At 35.0% G+C, this 20,636-nt stretch overlaps 1 protein-coding gene across 7 annotated transcripts in view; it reads right to left on the bottom strand.

Annotated features, from left to right (window-relative positions):
- Nucleotides 1-20,636, bottom strand: part of JAK2 (Janus kinase 2) — a 115,415-nt gene that overhangs the window by 33,335 nt on the left and 61,444 nt on the right. For 6 of the 7 annotated variants that reach the window (XM_043486603.1, XM_043486602.1, XM_043486605.1 and 3 more), the window contains 4 exons: nt 16,418-16,563; nt 7,368-7,689; nt 6,385-6,504; nt 1,344-1,501 (listed from right to left, as the gene is read on the bottom strand). In XM_043486603.1, the coding sequence (XP_043342538.1) occupies nt 1,344-1,501; nt 6,385-6,504; nt 7,368-7,689; nt 16,418-16,563 (746 nt within the window). Of the gene's footprint in view, nt 1-1,343; nt 1,502-5,664; nt 5,844-6,384; nt 6,505-7,367; nt 7,690-16,417; nt 16,564-20,636 lie in introns of those variants that run through there. The other variant, XM_043486607.1, reaches the window with a different exon arrangement.

Genomic DNA, 20,636 nt, shown 5'->3' with positions numbered 1-20,636 from the left:
CTGGCTCAGGAAGATCTCCTGGAGAAGGCAATGTCAACCCTCCAGTATTCTTGCCTGGAGAATCCCAAGGACAGAGGAGCCTGGAGTAGCAGTAGCTACAGTCCATGGGGTAGCAGAGTCAGACACAACTGAGCAACTAACACTTTCACTAAGGTAAAAAAACATATGTTCAGAATCCCAGATTGTTTCTTCTGCTCAAGTCCTTCAAACCTGGTGCCAATCATAAAACACATTCTGGTTGAGAGATAACTTCTACTTGGGGTGAATAGATGTTTATGATAGCTGGTTTTATCTAGTGTTAAAGTAAGCTCTACAACTGTGTGGGTCAATATGTTGGCTAGCAGCCACATGAAGCTCTTCACAGTTGACCCTTGAACAGTGTGGGTTTGAACCACAAGGGTCCACATATATGCAGGCATTTTTCAGTAGTAAATATTATACTACTGTATGGTCTGTGGTTGTTTGAATTCAAGGATATCGAGGAACCACAGATATGGAGGACTGACTGTAAGTTATATGTGGATTAACATCTTGTGTTGTTCAGGGGTCAACTTCAAAGCTATTAAAATTAAATAAAAAATTCAGTTCCTTGGCTGCAGTAGAAACATTTTAAATATTAAATAGCCACATGTGGCTAGTAGTAGTTACTAAAGAGCACAGATATAGAATATTTCACTTCCATCACATACTGCACAGCAAAAGTCTAGAAAGATGGACATCAGATACAGTTTGTGTTCAAAGTTTCAGTAGAAGGTGTTGGATTATTCAAAAATAGGATGATTATCAAATTTTGAATTGTGGCTCCCCCACAGTATTTCCAAATTAATGAAACATAAATTGGACGGTTTTAAAAAATTAATACCAAAGAATTCATTAAGGCTCAGATGGTAAAGCGTCTGTCTGCAATGCTGGAGACCTGGGTTCGATCCCTGGGTAGGGAACATCCCCTGGAGAAGGAAATGGCAACCCACTCCAGTACTCTTGCCTGGAAAATTCCATGGACAGAGGAGCCTGGTAGGCTACAGTCCACAGGGTCGCAAAGAGTCGGACACAACTGAGTGACTTTACTTACTTACTTAGAGTACTAAATATCAAACTTATACAAGTTGGTACTATAGACTGGGATACAGATGGTAGATTATAATTTAAATAATTCTAATTATTATGTAATCTGATTGGAAATAGACTTTTGTTAAAAGAAAAATAATTTCAGTCAGATCAAGATAATATTTCTTTTCCTGAACTTCCTAAACCTAGGTATATCATTCTGTTGTGTAAAATATTCTTTGTAAATATCTTGTTATTACTTTAAAAAATTTACTTTTAAAGTCAGTATTACTCACGAAATTGGGCCATGACAGTTGCTTTGTATATTTTCAAGCACCATTGGAGGTGCTACTTCTTTACAAAGATAATGATGTGCATCTGCAGTTAATCTATAATATCCATCAATTAATGACACAAAAGACAAAGCTTCTCTTAATGACTTAAGCTCAATTTCCTAGGAGGAGAAAAGAAGAAGAAGAAATTTATTTTCACTCCATGTTATCAGGTGATTCTTCTAAATTAGTTTTCTTTGAGATTGCTCAAATGTCTTTTATGGTTCCAAGTTATACACTTTGAATTACAAATTCTTGTGTCTGATATTTGAGACCCTCTCAAATATGGGTTTACCATGCTTTTCCAGTTACAGTCCACTCTATACCCATAATTATGCTGTATTTTCCAATACACCCATTAGACACATATTGCAGTCATCTCAATTAGAAACCTATCTATATCTAGTCTGATACAAAAGTTGGTATGAATTAGAAATACTAAAAGAAATTGAAGGAACAATCAACTCGCAGAAAAACAAAAAGTTGTACATACAAGAATGAAAATGTGATCATAGTATATTGCCTGGCTCAGCAAAGAACAATATTAGTCACAATGAGAACACAGAATATGTACTTATACCAAAAATTATAAGGAGAGAACTGTGTGAAGTATTTGAACTATAAAAAATATTTAGTTAACACAGTCTATAAAAACTATTTCTATAAAAGATACCATAAACAATGTTAAAAGACATGAGGAACTGCAAACCTGTGCAAAATAGGATTAATACCTAAGAACAGGAAAGGATGCTGATCAAAGTGAGTTACAAGTTTTATAATTTTGGTCATATAACCCTGAAATGGCTAGAAAGGTAAGACAGATATTTAAATTACAAAATAAATATGACATTTAAGCCAAAAGTACAAGAAATATCTGAGTTAAAAAGAAAACAGAGCCAGAAAAATAAGCAGTTTAAGAGCACAGTAAAAGGAATTCATTTTTTTTTTTTTTAATTAGTTGGAGGCTAATTACTTCACAACATTTCAGTGGGTTTTGTCATACATTGATATGAATCAGCCACAGATTTACACGTATTCCCCATCCCGATCCCCCCTCCCACCTCCCTCTCCACCCGATTCCTCTGGGTCTTCCCAGTGCACCAGGCCCGAGCCCTTGTCTCATGCATCCCACCTGGGCTGGTGATCTGTTTCACCATAGATAGTATACATGCTGTTCTTTTGAAATATCCCACCCTCACCTTCTCCCACAGAGTTCAAAAGTCTGTTCTGTATTCCGTGTCTCTTTTTCTGTTTTGCATATAGGGTTATCGTTACCATCTTTCTAAATTCCATATATATGTGTTAGTATGCTGTAATGGTCTTTATCTTTCTGGCTTACTTCACTCTGTATAATGGGCTCCAGTTTCATCCATCTCATTAGAACTGATTCAAAATGAATTCTTTTTAACGGCTGAGTAATATTCCATGGTGTATATGTACCACAGCTTCCTTATCCATTCATCTGCTGATGGGCATCTAGGTTGCTTCCATGTCCTGGCTATTATAAACAGTGCTGCGATGAACATTGGGGTGCACGTGTCTCTTTCAGGTCTGGTTTCCTCAGTGTGTATGCCCAGAAGTGGGATTGCTGGGTCATATGGCAGTTCTATTTCCAGTTTTTTAAGAAATCTCCACACTGTTTTCCATAGTGGCTGTACTAGTTTGCATTCCCACCAACAGTGTAAGAGAGTTCCCTTTTCTCCACACCCTCTCCAGCATTTATTGCTTGTAGACTTTTGGATAGCAGCCATCCTGACTGGCGTGTAATGGTACCTCATTGTGGTTTTGATTTGCATTTCTCTGATAATGAGTGATGTTGAGCATCTTTTCATGTGTTTGTTAGCCATCTGTATGTCTTCTTTGGAGAAATGTCTGTTTAGTTCTTTGGCCCATTTTTTGATTGGGTCATTTATTTTTCTGGAATTGAGCTTCAGGAGTTGCTTGTATATTTTTGAGATTAATCCTTTGTCTGTTTCTTCATTTGCTATTATTTTCTCCCAATCTGAGGGCTGTCTTTTCACCTTGCTTATAGTTTCCTTTGTAGTGCAAAAGCTTTTAAGTTTCATTAGGTCCCATTTGTTTAGTTTTGCTTTTATTTCCAATATTCTGGGAGGTGGGTCATAGAGGATCCTGCTATGATTTATGTCGGAGAGTGTTTTGCCTATGTTCTCCTCTAGGAGTTTTATAGTTTCTGGTCTTACATTTAGATCTTTAATCCATTTTGAGTTTATTTTTGTGTATGGTGTTAGAAAGTGTTCTAGTTTCATTCTTTTACAAGTGGTTGACCAGTTTTCCCAGCACCACTTGTTAAAGAGGTTGTCTTTTTTCCATTGTATATCCTTGCCTCCTTTGTTGAAGATAAGGTGTCCACAGGTTCGTGGATTTATCTCAGGGCTTTCTATTCTGTTCCCATTGATCTATATTTCTGTCTTTGTGCCAGTAACCATACTGTCTTGATGACTGTGGCTTTGTAGTAGTCTGAAGTCAGGCAAGGTTGATTCCTCCAGTTCCATTCTTCTTCTCCAAAGAATTACTTGCTATTCGAGTTTTTTGTTTTCCATACAAATTGGTGGAAATTCCTTTGGTTCTAGTTCTGTGAAAAAAATACCGTTGGTAGCTTGATAGGGATTGCATTTGAATCTATAGATTGCTCTGGGTGAATAGCCGTTTTGACATTTTTTAATGATTCTCAATCCATGAACACGGTATGTTTCTCCACTGTTTGTGTCTCTTTGATTTCTTTCATCAGTGTTTTAAGTTTTCTATGTATAGGGTCTTTTGTTTCTTTGGTAGATATACTCCCTAAGTATTTATTCTTTTTGTTGCAATTGTGAATGGTATTGTTTCCTTAATTTCTCTTTCTGTTTTTTCATTGTTAGTATATGGGAATGCAAGGGATTTTTGTGTGTTAATTTTATATCCTGCAACTTTACTATATTCATTGATTAGCTCTAGTAATTTTCTGGAAGAGTCTTTAGGGTTTTCTATGTAGAGGATCATGTCATCTGCAAACAGTGAGAGTTTCACTTCTTCTTTTCCTATGTGGATTCCTTTTACTTCTTTTTCTGCTCTGATTGCTGTGGCCAAAACTTCCAACACTATGTTGAACAGTAGTGGTGAGAGTGGGCACCCTTGTCTTGTTCCTGATTTCAGGGAAATGCTTTCAATTTTTCACCATTGAGGGTGATGCTTGCTGTGGGTTTGTCATATATAACTTTTATTATGTTGAGGTATGTTCCTTCTATTCCTGCTTTCTGGAGAGTTTTAATCATAAATGAGTGTTGAATTTTGTCAAAAGCTTTCTCTGCATCTATTGAGATAATCATATGGTTTTTATCTTTCAATTTGTTAATGTGGTGTATTACATTGATTGATTTGCGGATATTAAAGAATCCTTGCATTCCTGGGATAAAGCCACTTGGTCATGGTGTATGATTTTTTTAATATGTTGTTGGATTCTGTTTGCTAGAATTTTGTTAAGGTTTTTTGCATCTATGTTCATCAGTGATATTGGTCTGTAGTTTTCTTTTTTTGTGGCATCTTTGTTCTGGTTTTGGAATTAGGGTGATGGTGGCCTCATAGAATGAGTTTGGAAGCTTACCTTCATCTGCAATTTTCTGGAAGAGTTTGAGTAAGATAGGTGTTAGCTCTTCTCTAAATTTTTGGTAGAATTCAGCTGTGAAACCATCTGGTCCTGGGCTTTTGTTTGCTGGAAGATTTTTGATTACAGTTTCGATTTCCTTGCTTGTGATGGGTCTGTTAAGATCTTCTATTTCTTCCTGGTTCAGTTTTGGAAAGTTATACTTTTCTAAGAATTTGTCCATTTCATCCAAGTTGTCCATTTTATTGGCATAGAGCTGCTGGTAGTAGTCTCTTATGATCCTTTTTATTTCAGTGTTGTCTGTTGTGATCTCTCCATTTTCATTTCTAATTTTGTTAATTTGGTTCTTCTCTGTTTCTTAATGAGTCTTGCTAAGGAATTCATTTCTTGATTTCAATTAAAACAAGTAGGATGTCTGAAGCTGTTTTATATTATTATTATTTGCCCACGCTGGGCAGCATGTGGGCTCTTAGTTCCCAGGCCAGAGATCAAACCCATGGCCCTGTAGTGGAAGCACACTGTCCAATCCTTTGGACAACCAGGGAACTCTCTCTGAAGCTATTTTAAAACAGAGAAAAAGTTAATCTTTCATAATCAAACATGCCTCACAGTTCGGATAGGGATTACCTGGGATTGGTTCACATTCTGTTATATAAATAGGCAATATGATAGAATTACACACACCTCTACTGGTAAAAAAGATTATACAGTTGTCTCTCCATTCCTCTGTATCTGCATGGTATTGGCTCAAGGATCTGTCTCCCCTCCACAGACACCAAAATCCATGAATCCACAAGTTCCTTATATTAAATGATGCAGTATCTGAATTTAAAGTATGTATATCCTCCCATATCCTTTAAATCATCTCTAGATTACTTATAATACCTAATATAATGTAAATGAGATGCAAATGGTTATAAATACAATATAAATGCTATGAAAAGAGTTGCCTGCACATGGTAAATTCAAGTTGGCTTTTTAGAACTTTGTGGAATTTTTTCTCTGAATATTTTCAACCTGCAGCTAGTTGAATCTGTGGATATGGAACTCACAGATACAGAGGGTAGACTGTATAGACAGGAACGAGCGTAACAACAGGGAACAAGCAAAACTGGGGTGGGGGTGGGAGTGGGAGAGGAGAGGGCAGGAAGTAACTGGTGCTTTGCTAATTATGAAAATGACTGAAAAATACATTAATGTACAAGACATTCTTGGGGGAGATGATGTTGGTAGTGATACAAAACACTATATGTAATCAAAAAGCTTGTTAAATTGATGTTACAGCTCTATTTGAAACTATAATCAAAATCCCTATGAGAGAACATCTTAGGTATTAAGATTCTGAAATACTTATTTCTGACAACCATAAAGCATAACCATTATATAAGGATAAAGCAAACTTACTAGACTTTTACCATCCTGCTTATGAATAGTTACAATTCTGCTTTCATTTGAGCCTTCTTGATTTGCTTGTTTAATACTGATATCAATAATATCAGGAAAATCACAATACAACTGTAAATCCTGTAATTAAGAGCAGTTGATATTAAAAATAGGTTGAATTTATGGAGCCATTTTAAAACAAGACTTATAAAGGAGATTTCATTCCAAATTCTTTTTAAAAGTACTGATAGCAATAGATAAGCATTAAATGAGATTCTCTCTCCTAATAATGTAACCCTAAGACTACACTGTATCTTGGCTTCCACTTAAAAATGAGAGGATTAAAGGGTGCCAGGAATTTAAAGCGTGCTATAGTACCCTTCAATCCAATCAACATTAATAGAAACCATTACCAGAAAATTCAGTTTACCAAATAATGAAAATAAAAAAATAAATATTTGATAACATCCTAAGAATAATATAGATATGAACAAACTTAAAACCTGTAATGCAAACTTAAAGAAGTATTTAACAAGTATGCAACATCATAAAATCAATAAAAACTAATCTTTTTCTAACTGAATTTCATAATTGTGCTTCCAGTTATCAGTAACAGTAAAAGAAAAAAAAAAAAAGAAGCAAAACAACCTTAAAAATCACTTTTAGAATTTAAGCCTTTTTTGAACCTATAAGAACACCATCTGTATTTTCCAAATCTCCTGTAAATGTGTTATACTTTCATAATTTTAAAACACAAAAATTTAAAAAGAAACACCATTACTAATTATTTTGTCATACATAAAAAACAAACAAAATGCCATTTAAGAACAATGAGAAAAGAACCATAGCTATGATCTTGCTTGTGTCACATTATTAAAAACTTCCACTTATATCAATGGAAGGAGAGTAGTGCAAGACCATGTTCCAAATGACTAAAAGTACTTTGTTTCTATTACCATTCTACTTAAATTAACAAAGAACGAGAACATATCATTGAGGATTACCTGTTCTGTCAGTGTCTCACTTTCTTTATGTTTCCCTCTTGACCACTGAATTCCACCGTTTCCAGTTATTATAATGGTTGCAAAAATCTCCTCACCTGAAGGACCTCTTCCAGGTTCTTTTACTTCAAACTGCTCTGTGTAGAAGGCAGACTGAAGAGTTTCCAGATTTATAAGATACTTAAGTTTCAAGTTTCTGGCAGTGGCTTTGCAATGGCTGAATTGCTCAATAAATCTGCGAAATCTGTACCTTATTCTCTTCCTTGTCAAAATATGATACTCTTGGATCTTTGCTCGAACACATTTTGGCAAAAATGTCTTGTAGCTAGAGATAATAAAGAGTACACACAAGAGCAAAACAAGTTGGAACAAAATAAAATTAGAAGATACCACTCTTCTCCATAATAAGTAAATAGCACAATAGTCAAGTGAAAAAGGAAACACAGTCGCCATCCATATGGTATAAAACATTAAGGTTTTATATGATGATATGAATGCCTTTACAAATTCTGAGTTGTCATAAAATTTTAGAGAAGGAGAAGTTAATATTTCCCCCCTAAAGAAATGAAGACGTAGTCTAGTTAATATTGAAATCTCTAAAAATTTTTCTTATATATGCCATTTTGGCATATCTTTCCTATAATGCTATACTCTAAAATTTATCTGAATTCTGGAAATTATTATATTTTGTTAGATATTACTGATATTCACTAGGCAAACATACTTCTTTTGTGTGCATTATTCTCTCAGGTCAGCTTCAATAACTCCTTTGTAATAAAAACAATTCTAGTTGGAAATGTTCTGAATCTTTTGTACTTCCATCTCTATGTAAAATATCCTAAGGAAGGTAGATAACTTATTTCCCTTCTGCTCAAGTGTCTGAAAAAAGAAGACTATTTTATTTCTGAAGGTACAAATGGATCTCTATAACCATGTTAGATGCTATTCCCTTTGATAGCATTCTGTGCACTGCTCCATAATTAATCACTTATCACATTGTACTACACATACCTGAATGCTGGAACTGCCTAATGCTGAGAGGATTATTATATTTTAATGATTATTTTGTACTGTTATAGAGCCATCATTAAAATTTAAATTAAATAAAATTACAAATAAATTATATTTAAATATAGAGAATGAATACTCAAAAGGCATCACTTCCTAATTATTTTACATTATTTATTTATTTTTATGTTTTTTACTACTATATGTACTTTTGAGGTTATATCTGAGTGATGGAAAGGGTTTGCTACTCATCTCTTTTCAACTCTGCATTGGGTGATCTCAGATTGCTACTTTGAAATTGGCCACAGATACATGGTATTTAAACCATGCATATCAGCAAAAGTTACAAACAAATCAGATGTTTTTTTCCCTGTTTAAGAACTGTTGTGAAACATTTACCAGCACACCACTGCTTTCTTTCCTTCCCTGCTCTACCCTAATCCCCTTACAGAGCTATCAGTCTTATGTTCAAGTAGCCAAAGCTGCTGGGAAAAGTCATTTGACAAGGTAGACAGGTTGAATTATAAATTCATAATCACAAATTTCAAATAGGCTTTTATCACTACTATCACTTTTATGACATTTCTCTGTTCAACTAATTTCCCCAAGTCCCACAACTATGTCAAATCTCCTATATTCTTAAAGTTCCTACTTTTCTTCTTACACCTCAGCTACATTCCTCTTTATTATCAAAAATGACTTCATCTTTTTCTTAGGGGAAACAGAAGCTTCTCTAAGCAGAATTCCCTCAGTATCTTGCTGCTGCTGCTGCTGCTGCTAAGTCACTTCAGTCGTGTCCGACTCTGTGCGACCCCATAGACGTCAGCCCACCAGGCTCCACTGTCCTTGGGGTTCTCCAGGCAAGAACACTGGAGTGGGTTCCCTTTTCCTTCTCCATCAGTATCTTGCTAGTAAACCTTATACATGTGCACTCATTCTTTCTTCCTTCCCACCTATTACAATAAATAAGGTATAAATCTGTTAAAGTTATTTCTTTGATGTGTACTTACCTCTACCCTCTGGGGAATTTTACTCTATTTATTACTTATCTTCTATCCACAAGTTTTAAAACATTAATGTTCTTCCCATCTTAAATATAAAATCTCCTTATCCCTCATCTCTCTCCAGCCAGACTATCTGGCTTCTTTTTAAAGAGTTCATATAGCCAATTTCATTTCCTCACCTTCCAATTACTCCTTAACTCACTCCAATCTGGCTTCTGTTCCACCATTCTCTAGAAACCACTCCTGCTAAGATCAAGGAATGTTGCTAAAATCAAACTCCTTGTTCATTTTACTTGTCATTTTTCAGAAGCATCCAACAGTGTTAACCTGATACTTTCTTCCTGATACTTTTAACCTGATACTCTCCCTGATACTTTCTTCCCTTAGCTTTCCTGATTTCCATCCCATTCCTTTGGCTACTTTGCCAGTCTTTTTTACAGGCTCAATCCCCTTTGCCGGGCTAAGTTGCTTCAGTCCTGTCCGACTCTGTGTGACTCTATGGACAGCAGCCCACCAGGCTCCTCTGTCCACAGGATTCTCTAGGCAAGAATACTGGAGTGGGTTGCCATTTCCTTCTCCTCAATCCCCTTTAGCTGGTGATAATTGTTAGAATTCTTCAAGACTTAATTACGGGCCCTCTTCTTTTATCATCTATACTTTCTTTCACTCTAGATAGTCTATATACAAACGACTCTGATATCTCCAGCTTTAGCCCAGACCTCTAAGCTTCAGACATTATCCCCCATAGTCAAGTCAATTTACCCATATAATGTGGATGTCTCAAAAGTGCCTCAAACAACGTAGCAAACTAAATTCATAAGTTCCCATGACGTCCTCCCCCAAAAGATTCTCCTAAAGCATTCCCTATCTGAGTACACTGCACTAAAGATCCTCTATTCCCACAAGCCCCAGAAACTCATGAATCATTCTTTACATGACTTCCCCACCAACCCTCATTATTCAATCTGTCACCATCTTCCCTTGATTTTCCCTTCTAAATATTTCTCTAATTCGCCCATTTTTCTTATTATTAACCCATTCAACTGCAATTCCTAGAGGAACTACTGCAATGATCTTACTCTCTAGGTGACCCACATTTCCATTTTCTCTTTCAGCCCTCTAGTTTTCTACACTGTTGTCATAGGAATCTTCTAAACACACAAATCTTTTTACCCGTGCTTTAATACTCTTACATAGGGCTTTGCTGGTGGCTCAGTGGTAAAGAATCCAGCTGCCAATGTAGGAGACATGGGTTTGATCCCTGGGTTGGCGAGATAACCTGGAGAAGGAAAGGGCAACCCACTCCAATATTCTTGGAGCCTGGCGGGTTGCAATCCACAAATTTGCAAAGAGTTGGACACAACTTAGCAAATGAGCACAAACGCAATACTCTTACACAGTTTCCTAGTGTTCTTAACCTTATCAACATGCCTCTAGGTTCTATATGGTCCAGCCCCTGCCTCATTACCTACTAACTCTTTGAGCTCTAATCATACTGACTCTTCATTCTTTCCATGTTTCTTTCTGCTGCAAAGCCTCTTCCATGAGCCTCTACTCTCCATCACTTACCTCTCTCCACCCATTAAATTCTACTCATTTTTCAGATATCAGAAGTCACATTCCTTTCCTTTTCAGGGCAATTATATATTTGTAAAAGACTCTTGATGAAAGTGAAAGAGGAGAGTGAAAAAGCTGGCTTAAAACTCAACATTCAAAAAACTAAGATCATGGCATCCGGTCCCATCACTTCATGGCAAATATATGTGGAATCAACGGAAAACACTGACAGACTTTATTTTTTTGGGCTCCAAAATCACTGTAGATGGTGACTGCAGCCATGAAATTACAAGATGCTTGCTCCTTGAAAAAAAAACTATGACAAACCTATATAGTGTGTTAAAAAGCAGAGACAGGAGAAGGAAATGGCAACCCACTCCAGTATTCTTGCCTGGAAAAATCCATGGACAGAGGAGTCTGGCGGGCTGAAGTCCATGGGATTACATGACTGATCGTGTGTGCACGAAAAAAAAAAAAAAAAGAAAAAAAAAGCAGAGACATTACTTGGCTGACAAAGGTCCGTATAGTCAAAGCTATGGTTTTTCTCGTAGTCATGCATGGATTGAGAGCAGGACCATAAAGAAGGTTGAGTGCTGAAGAACTGGTGCTTTTGAATTATGGTGTTGGAAAGGACTCTTGGGAATCCCCTGGACTGCAAGGAGATCAAACCAGTCAATCTTAAAAGAAATCAGTCCTGAATATTTACTGGAGGGACTGACGCTGAGGCTGAAGCTCCAATACTCTGACCACCTGATGTGAAGAGCCGACTCACTGAAAAAGACCCTGATGCTGGAGAAGATTGAAGGCAGGAGGAGAAGGGGACAACAGAGGATGAGATGGTTGAATGGAATCACCGATTCAATGAGCATGAATTTGAGCAAGCTCTAGGAGATGGTGAAGGACAGGGAAGACTGGCGTGCTACAGTTCATGGGGTCGCAAAGAGTTGGACATGACTGAGCAACTGAGCAAAATATATAAAATTTAATAAAAGTCTGGATAGAATATAGGAGAGCCTCAGTAAGTTTAGAAAAAACCTGAAAGGTTTAAAAATACAATCAGAATACAACTACTTCCTACTTTACCTTCTTCTGTCAAAAACTTTAGCTAAACCAAGAGCCCTACTAAACCTGGATTATAATTTACATAAACACCAGTGCTACTTGATTTTAAAAGGCTTTGAAAGCTTATCTGGAAATCAAAAGAGGAGTTTAAGATAACAAAATTCAGAAAGTTTTTCCACTTTGATTCCTGGAATAAAGGACAGACAAACATTCTTTGCTATACTACAAGAATGTATGGTTTCTTGAATATGATGAATCTACTTTGGTGTCATCTGCGATGGGAACTAGCTAGATTTTGTTAGAAACACTAAAAATTTTTCAAAAGTCACAAAGTTATTAACTCCTGAAGCATGAAAACATTCTTCTTGACGCTTTTGTTATACTGAAACTTTAAGTGTTAGTCGCTCAGTCACATCCAACTCTTGCGACCCCATGGACTGTAGCCCACCAGGCTCCTCTGTCCATGGAATTCTCCAGGCAAGAATACTGGAGTGGGAAGCCATTCCCTTGTCCAGAGGATCTTTCTCATGACCTGGATTGAACCCAGGTCTCCTGCATTGCAGACATATTCTTTACCATCTGAGTCACCAGACAGGCCCTAAACCTTCAAGGTAGCCTAAAATGCAGGCTCTAAAAGCGTCTGAACTTAAGTTTTGTCTTACATACTATTTTTGTACCATAACATGAAATCTGCATCTTATTACAATTGGAATAGACCACTGCAAACTCTCATATCTGCTTAGCTGTGTAGGAGTCTAGTGATATGAGGTATATACCTCTGTTACTATGTAAGTGGCCTTGGCCCTGGTCTAGTGTTCGCAAACTCAGCAGGGTCTCCTTTAAACACTTTCCATTCTCTAGCTCTCTTCCTTTTGCAGACCTAGGATTTCAAGGAGCAGATGAAGAATGAAACAGAAAAATCTTATCCATTTCCTTTACTTTCTGTATTCCAACACCAAAACCACAATGCCTAATTAGGATCTGGCATAACAAAGGCTAAGTACCTAATACATACACATGCACAAGGAGATGCAAAAACACATAGATATGGGTACACATGTAGACACAAAGGCTTGTTCTCACAGACAAAGATGCACCTAATACACAGGTACAGACACACAGAGATGGATTTTACATGGACTTTTTTAAGTCTGGCAAAGAATATGTATTATTTTATGTATTATACTAGTCAGAGAAGCATTCTCTACTGGATATTTCTAGGAACAAAGTAGCTTATTTCATTCGGTAAAGAACAAATTATTCACCTGTTCTTCCATCAATCCCGAAAACTTTAACAAAAAGTAGAGTTCCTTGATTATTTTTCAGAAATAAGCAATAAGTGAAAATTTGGAAAACATAAGTGAATTAAATTACATTAAGAAGGCTAAACAGTGATAATTATTTACCTAATATTAAAAGGTCATGGTACCAAAGACAAATGAAAAAATAGATAAATTAGGTTATTTCAAAATTTAAATTCTTGTGCTGCAAATAATGCTTTCAAGAAAGTGAAAAAAATCCACAGAATAAAAAAAATATTTGCAAATCATATATATGAGAACCTACATCAGGAGACTTGTATTCATGATATATAAAGAACCTTTATAACTCAATAATTAATACTGAATTGTACAATTAAAACAAGTAAACTTTATGTTATGTGAATTATATCTCAATAAAGCTGTTTTAAAATTATCATGGAATTTTATAATGAATGTTTAGTATCTATACAGTTTTAAAAGTAAATGAAAAATGAAGCAGAATTTTGCAGATGCATTTATATTCTGGTAAAGATAATCAAAGAAATATAATTACTACACATTCACTTTTTGTAGGACACTAGATTAAATAAGCAGGAAAAAGAATAAATAGATGATGTGATTCCTGACCTCAAAGAAACCACAATCTATACTGTGCCAAGACTTTGGACAATATCATGTCTCCATCGCAGAAGTGTTCCACCAGAGCTTAAGCCTGGTTAAGAGTTGGCTTCATTTAAAAATTCATTTTCAATGGCTCAAAGCTTCTCTGTTTTTCAACTATGCCCCTTTCAATTCCTTCAGTTTCTACTGATAACATCTAAGACACTCACTATGTTCTACTATGGTCTTGCTACAGCAGGTATTCAACAAATAGTTGTTAAACGAATGAGTGAACAAACAAATGAATGAGTAAGTTATTACCCTAAGAGGTGTTGGTCTGGATTTTAATAAAGATGAAGGCCTTACTGGAAAATAGAAACATTTTTATTTTTTCTTCAGATGCTGGAATCTTTAAGATACCTCAGTGAGTTCCTGAAATCATTCCGTATGGCCTACACCCTTAGGTTAAGGACTAATAGACATTTGAAAAAAAAACAAGAATACCAAAAACCAAAGAGGGAAACATAGAAACTGATAACCTGCAAACTGGGTATTTAACATGAGGGCAGTCAGAAAAAGAGGGACAAAAGCCAGTTACTGAGAGAAGGATTTCTAGGAATAAAGAAAATTTTAACCAGATTCATGACATCCTCAAACTTATAATCTGGTAGTTATATATAATATGTAAAACAAATGTTTAGTCTTCAAACTTCAAAAAAACAAAAAATTATCCTTACAATGGTCATATATAGCTTCAAAAGGAGTAGAAGTCTTGTAGCCATTAAAGCTGGGCTATAGGAGTAGCATTTCAAAATGACTGTCAGAATTCAAGATGCAGAAGAATAATTTGGAGTCTGTGGATCACATGTATAAGAATCTGCTGGATGTGTTATAAGACGAATAAGGCCTAAAGATCTGATTATAACTGATAACACGGTATTATATAACAGAAACTTGCTAAAGGAGTAGAATGTATGTTCTCACAATAAATACTTATGTGAGGTGATAGATAAGAACTGTTTTACAATATATAGGTAGATGTACACTTTAAATATCTTATAATTTTATATGTCAAGTGTACAAAAATAAACTCAAAATGGATTTTGAATTTAAAAGTCTAAATGTAAGACTGGATATTATAAAATTCCTCAAGGAAAATATGGGCAGAACACAACCTGACATAAATCATAACAGTATATTTTTGGGGGGATTCATCTCTTAAAGTGAAGAAAATAAAAGAAAAAAAAAAAAGAAAAATAAATAAAGGGGATCTAATTAAACTTAAAAGTTTTTGCATAGCAAAGGAAACCATCAACAAAATGAAAAGACAACCTACTGAATGGGATAAAATATTTGCAAATGAAATGAACGATCAGGATTCAGTTCAGTTCACTCAGTTATGTCTGACTCTTTGCGACCCCATAGCCTGCAGCACGCCAGGCTTCCCTGTCCATCACCAACTCCTGGAGCTTGCTCAAGCTCATGTCCATCGAGTTGGTGATGCCATCCAACCATTTCATCCTCTGTTGTCCCGTTCTCCTCTTGCCTTCAATCTTTCCCAGCATCAGGGTCTTTTCCAATGAGTCAGTTCTCAACTCATATAACTCAACATCAAAAAACCAAACAATCCAATTAAGAACTGGGCATAAGAACTGAATAGACATTTTCCCAAAGAGGAAATGCAGATGGCCATCAGGCACATGAAAAGATGCTCAATATTGCTAATCATCAGGGAAATGCAAATTAAAACTACAATGAGATGTCACTTTGCACCCACCAGAATGGCTATTAGAAAAAAAAAAAAATCACACAAATATCAAATGTTGGTGAGGGAGGAATGTAGACTGGTACACCATTGTGAAAAATAGTATGGAGGCTTCTCAAAAAATTAAAATTAAAACTAACATACGACACAGCAATTCTACTCTTGGGTGTAAATGCAAAAGAAACAAAAATACTGATTTGAAAAAATACAAGCACCCCAATGTTCACAGCAGTACTGTTTACAATTGCCAAGGTATAGAAGCAACCTAAGTGTCCATTAACAAATTAATGGATTAGCAAGATGTGGTATATACACACATACACACACAATGGAATACAACTCAGCCATAAAAAAGAACGAAATTTTGCTATTTGCAGCAAAATGGACGGACTAGCAGTGAATTATGTTAAATGAAGTATGCCAGACAGAGAAAGATAAGTAGTGTACAATATCACTTATATGTGGAATCTAAAAAATATAATAAACTAGTAAACATTACAAAAAAGAAATAGACTCACAGATATAGAGAATGAACTAGTGGTTTCTGGTGGGGTGAGGGAAAGGAGGAGGAATTCTACACAGGTAGAAGGGGAAAAGGATTGTTATCATAACATATAAAATCATTTGTTTGAAACTTTTGAAAATCCTAAAGTACTATGGAATTTTAAATTTTCTTCATGTAATTTTAAAAAAACACCAAAAAATAAATACAGGCAAACTGGAAAAAGACAAATAAGTTATACAAAAACTATAACTAGTCATACTTATATATATGGATTTGCATAAGAAAATTACCTGATAGAGCTATAGATGTCCAGTGGGGTTTGATTCTTTTCTTTGGCTATTCTCATCATATCTAACACTGCCATCCCAAGACATTCTTCCTGTGTTTCATGAGTCACAGGTACTTTTATCCATCCATGTAAAAAATCATGCCGCCACTAAAGTAAAAACAAAATATAGAAGAAAATATTTCTTAAGTTTCACTATCACATTTTAATCTATTATTGTATTTTACTGTATTTTAATCTATAACATAATTTTCAGAACATATACATTTAACAAGGTTAACTCCTTCCTTGATTTTGAAACACTCTGCCATAGTTTTAGTATAAGTTCTTTTGCAAATGGAAAGTGATTTAAATTAGGTTCCCAATTATCAGCCTATTTCACTGATTATATCTTCAAATTGTATCTTCAACATCAAAATTACCTAAATTAAAATAGGTATTAATCAATTAAATATGTACTGAGTTCCAAATATGCTCAAAGCATTGTACTAAGGACTGTTTTAATTACAAAGAAATATAAGATGTAGCCCCTCAGCCTCCAAGGAGACTAAAATGTAGCCAGGAAGTGAAACAAGTGAAAAAAAAAAAATTATAATGCCAGACACTGTATAGTAAGTACCACACAACAGATGATTTAGGAACTTAAAAGAAGTTGAGATTATATCCAGTAGGAGTAATTAGGAAAGGTTTCACAGAAAAATTGAAATTTAATATATTCTTTGAATATGAAGAAATTTTTAAAAGATATTTATTTATGTATTTATTTATTTGGCTGCACTGGGTCTCTGTTGTGTCACACAGGATCTGTGGCTCAGCTGCTGCAGAGCACGTGGGATCTTAGTTTCCTGACCAGGGATTGAACCCATGTCTCCTGCACCACACAAGGTGGACTCTTAACCACTGGATCACTAGAGAATTCCCTGAAGAAATTTTTGATTAACACAAAACAGGATGCAAAAATAGAAGAAATGGCACAAAAAGAAAGCACAAGGTATGTTCAGAGATGCAAAGTAGTTTGGTTGGAGCAGATAATTCATGTAAAGTGAACAGAGTGAATTAAGACTTGGAAAAGCAAGTTGGGCTCAAACTGCAGGTACTCTTCAACAACTGGATCCCAGAAGCAATAGAGAACCATTTTCTTAAATGTATCCATTTCATAAACTATCTTTTCTTAAAGCATCATGCCTGTTTCACTGGTAGAAGTAGCAATGATACAAGGACTTTAAGAAAATGAAGTGTATTCAAGGAGACTCTTGAAGATGCTGCAGTAATGATTCAAATATGAGAGAGTAAGGCTCTGCTATATAGAAGAAAAGACACTGAGTCTGAAAAACCCACTAACTTTATAATTATATGTAAAAGAATGAAGAAAATGGAAAAACAGAAATTCTAAGATTTTGATCTAGACAATTTAGGGATACAGATAAAATCAGACTAAATATGTAATGGGAGAAAGGGTAAAAGCACCAATATTCTAAAAATAACAATTTGCTTTATAAGAAAGGTAAAAGCCGTAATAATGGCTGAAATACCAACCAAGGTTTAAACTAAGAGAAAAGATCATCCATATTTTATACACATTATCTCCCTTCTTCCATATGATAACATCTCATGAAATAAGTTTTACATAAATTTAAAAAATAATTTTATTAAAAAATTAATATGCACGTAAAAGTATATTTGTTAGCTAACTTTCTATTAACAAATCAGAAAACATTTTTGTATAAGAAAAGAAATATATGACTTAAAAGGCACAAACCATGAAACAACCAGTGAGTGCACACACACACACCCCCACCCAAAACAAAGGCCGCAATATGGTCAGGCAGGCAAAACTGACTCACAGAAGGATATTTCTTTTTGCTCAATTTCAAATACTAATTTCACTCCACTTCTGAAAATAGGCAAGTAAGTTATTCTTAAGTAAAAAAAGCCACAGATAACCAAAGGCTAGGAAGACTATTTTTAATAGCTTGCTTCCATTTCATATACTATATGGGACCAGAGTATAATAAATTCTGTTTATGAGAATATCCTGTTGAACTCATGCCCAAAAGGCAATAAACATATGAAAAAATTAGTGCAGTGCTAACAACATAATCAACCAAATACCATTAGAAAAAAGTTACAAATGAAAGAGTCCCAAATGTCAAAGCATATAATTTTAAACTAGCCTTCTTAACCATCAATAAAAACTGATTCATTTGATTGACTCATTTAATTAAAACTGTAGAAAAGTAGTTTCTCATCTAGGCAGCTGACATTTGAACCAAGAAATTTTATCTACATTCAGCCGGGGGGCGGGGGGGAACAGCTATAGTAAAAAATTTGCTATATTTAGTCTAAAACATGCATAAACTCTAACCTGATATCAATACAATCTAAGAATCAGTTAACTATTACCTTATTTATTTTCTGGGCATGGATTTAGAGAAGTAGAAACACTAAGTAATAGAAAATTGCATGTAGTAGTGTCCAGACACAATTTAGGACTCTATTGTGAAATTATCTTGCCATCCTAGATAAGAAAATCCCTTCTAGAAAGGTAAATTTGGAAATCACCCACCATTTTTCTAGATCAAAAGTATGAGATGTCATAATACTAATATTAGGGTAAAGGAGCTCAATGAATAGTTTAGGAAAACCTGCCCTATCAATGTGACTTAACTAGCATGCCACCAAATAAACCATATATGTGTAACAGATGAAATAATACAATTATAAAAGCAGCAGAAAGTCATAACTTCATGGTACCCCTATTCTCAGAAACCTGTTTCTCTCTTTCCTTAATGACTACTGAAACAAAGGAAGCTATGTAAAAGTTGATTGATATTTCAAATGGTTTTGACAAGAGTGCCAAGACCATTCAACAGAAAAAGAATAGTCTTTTTAACAAGTGGTGCTAAAAAAAACTGGATATCCACATGCAAAACAATAAAGATGGACTCCTACCTTACACCATATAAAAATTACCTCAAAACATAAGACTGTCCTTACATGCAGGTGACATGGCACTACATATAGAAAACTCTGAAGACTCCACACAAAAACTACTGGAACTGATAAAAGAATTCAGCAAGGCAGTAGGATACAAGATTAACATACAATTTTTTGGTTGCATTTTTACACTAACAATGATACATCAAAGAGAATGTTAAAAACAAAATTGCTTTTCAAACAGAATTTTATTTTATTCAAAAAAATAAAATACTTCGGAATAAATCTGACCAAGGAGGTAAAAGCATTATATGCTGAAAACTATAAAACATTAATAAAGAAAATTAAAGATTATTCAAAGACAGAAAGATATCCTATGTACTTAGATTGGAAGAATTAATGTTGTTAAAATGGTCATACTACCCAAAGAAATCTACAGATTTATTTAGCACAATCCTTTCAAATCACCCATGACATTTTTCACAAACTAAAAGGAATCATGCTAATTCTTTGGGCCATGCCATGAAACTTTCAGGATCTTAGTTTCCCAACTGGGGATTAATCCCAGGACCTGGCAGTGAAAGCACCAAGTTCTAACCACTGGACTACCAAGGAATTCCCAGATAATATTCAAATTTATATGAAACCATAAAAGACCCAGAATTACCAAAGTAATTCTAAGGAAAAAGAACAAAGCAAGAGGCATAACCCTCCCAGACTTCAGACATTATTACAAAGCTACACTAATAAAAATGGCATGGTCCTGGTACAAAAACAGACATACGAGTCAATGGAACAGAATGGAGAGCCCAGAAATAAACCTACACACCTATGGGCAACTGATCTTCAACAAAGGAGACAACAACATACATTGGGAAAAAGTGTCCTCAGCCAAGTAGTATTGGGAAAGTTGAATAGCCACATGTAAACCAATATTAGAACATACGCTCACACCATACACAAAAATAAACCCAAAATGGTTTAACAACTTCAATGTAAGACATGACACCATAAAACTCCTAAAAGAAAACATAAGCAAAACATTCTGACATAAATCCTACCTATGGTCAGTCTGTCAAGGCAATAGAAGTAAAAAAGTAAAAATAAATTAATGGGACCTAATCAAACTTACAAGCTTTTACATAGTAAAGGAAACTGTAAACAAAACAAAAAGACAACCTATATAACAGGAGAAAGTACCTGCAAATGATGCAACAGGCTTAATTTCCAAAATACACACATGGCTGACACAATTCAGTAACAAAACAACAAATAACCCTACTGAA

This window comes from Cervus canadensis, chromosome 14 (assembly GCF_019320065.1).
Source record: "Cervus canadensis isolate Bull #8, Minnesota chromosome 14, ASM1932006v1, whole genome shotgun sequence".
Taxonomy (NCBI): Eukaryota; Metazoa; Chordata; class Mammalia; order Artiodactyla; family Cervidae; genus Cervus; species Cervus canadensis.
This window is presented reverse-complemented; position numbering and strand designations above follow the sequence as displayed.